Genomic DNA, 1,392 nt, shown 5'->3' with positions numbered 1-1,392 from the left:
CTAAGCAGCTGGCGTGCTCACGTGCCTGGCTCAGGGGAATGGTGTCTGGGACGTCAGCAGGCTCACGGCTGCCTCTTTGGGGCCCCCAGAGGCCTAGGCCGGCTGCTGTTCCCTTCATGCCGGCCAGGAGGGAGGCGGCGAAACTCAGCAGTGCCTCAGACCCCCAGGGTATGGCGGTCCCAGGGCTAACCCCGGGTGGGCCCGCCCATCTCCGGACCACTGTGTGAGAGAGAACTCTCTTATCTAGGCCTGTATATTTTGGGGTCTCCATTAAAGATCCTCAGCCTGAGCCGTAATGAACGGGCACATATCACAGCACCTCCGCGATCGTGGGGTCGCCCAGCTCGCCCCATTTTCAGTCTCGGATGGTCTCGGGGGATCAAAACTGTCTTAGTCTTTTCTCGGTGTCCCTGATGCCCAGGAAAGGGACTGGCACAGAGTGAGGGCGTGTGAGACAACTGCCTGCTAAGTCATGACGTGCTTGTGACAGCACACCGCGCCCGCACTCGGCTCGCCGGAGGCCTGGTGTCTGCCGAGACTCTGCGAGAGCCTGGCCCCCGGGGACAGCAGCTGGCCCTCCGGAGCTCGGAGCCCGCCCGCGCCCTCACCTCGTCCTTCAGCTGAGCCAGGAAGAGGGGCAGGAGGTGCTCGATGGTGTTGTCCTTGCCCAGGATGGGGGAGAGGCCCATGATGACCGAAGCCAGCGCCGACTTGACGTGCTGGTTGGCGTCGGACACCAGCTCCTGCGGGGGAGGAAGGGAGGGTGGCCACAGGGCCCGCAGCCCAGCGCACGACGCCTACGAGCCTGAGCCACGCTTCTGCTTTTGCCCTCGTCACTTATGCAGCAGGGGATGGCTCAGGCTACGAGGGGACCTGTGGCTCCTTAGATGTCCCACCTGCTTGGGGTTCAGTGACTGCGCCTCCAGCAGCCCCGCCCCAATCCCAAAGCATCTGGCGAGCGGTCTCAGTGGCCTCTGAGGGGGAAGCCCCCACCTCCGGGCTCGGCCCCCCCCGACCATTGCAAACCCAGGCTGCCCGGCACCGGGAGGCCGGGAACTCGGTTTGCGCCCGGCTGTCCCTTGAGTCGGCGGCCTCGGGTCTGCCCCCTCCGTCCACCAACCCCCGCTACCTTGATGCACGGCAAGATCTGCGTCATGATCACGTTCTCCCGACAGTCAGCGGAGAGATTTTCACAGAATTCTGCGCACAGGGAAGGGAGGCCGGAAGGTGAGACCTGGTCCCCCCTCCGGCCCTGCGGACACCCGCCCGCTCGCTGTGTGGGGTCGCCAGCACCAACCTTTGACCTTGTGAGAGGCTGCAGCCCTCACCTCGGCCTCGCAGTCTTTCATCAGGTTCTGGAAGGCGGGGACCAGGTCCGTCTTGGTGATCTCA

General features: G+C 64.7%; 1 protein-coding gene across 3 annotated transcripts in view; it reads right to left on the bottom strand.

Moving 5' to 3' along the window:
* The window catches only part of PPP2R1A (protein phosphatase 2 scaffold subunit Aalpha), a 28,226-nt gene that overhangs the window by 10,796 nt on the left and 16,038 nt on the right, over positions 1-1,392 (bottom strand). For 2 of the 3 annotated variants that reach the window (XM_011381699.2, XM_023524143.1), the window contains exon 9: positions 609-743. In XM_011381699.2, coding sequence (XP_011380001.1) covers positions 609-743 — 135 coding nt within the window. Of the gene's footprint in view, positions 1-608; positions 744-1,129; positions 1,201-1,297; positions 1,389-1,392 lie in introns of all 3 variants that reach the window. The other variant, XM_023524144.1, reaches the window with a different exon arrangement.

This window comes from Pteropus vampyrus, unplaced genomic scaffold (assembly GCF_000151845.1).
Source record: "Pteropus vampyrus isolate Shadow unplaced genomic scaffold, Pvam_2.0 Scaffold448, whole genome shotgun sequence".
NCBI lineage: Eukaryota > Metazoa > Chordata > Mammalia > Chiroptera > Pteropodidae > Pteropus > Pteropus vampyrus.
This window is presented reverse-complemented; position numbering and strand designations above follow the sequence as displayed.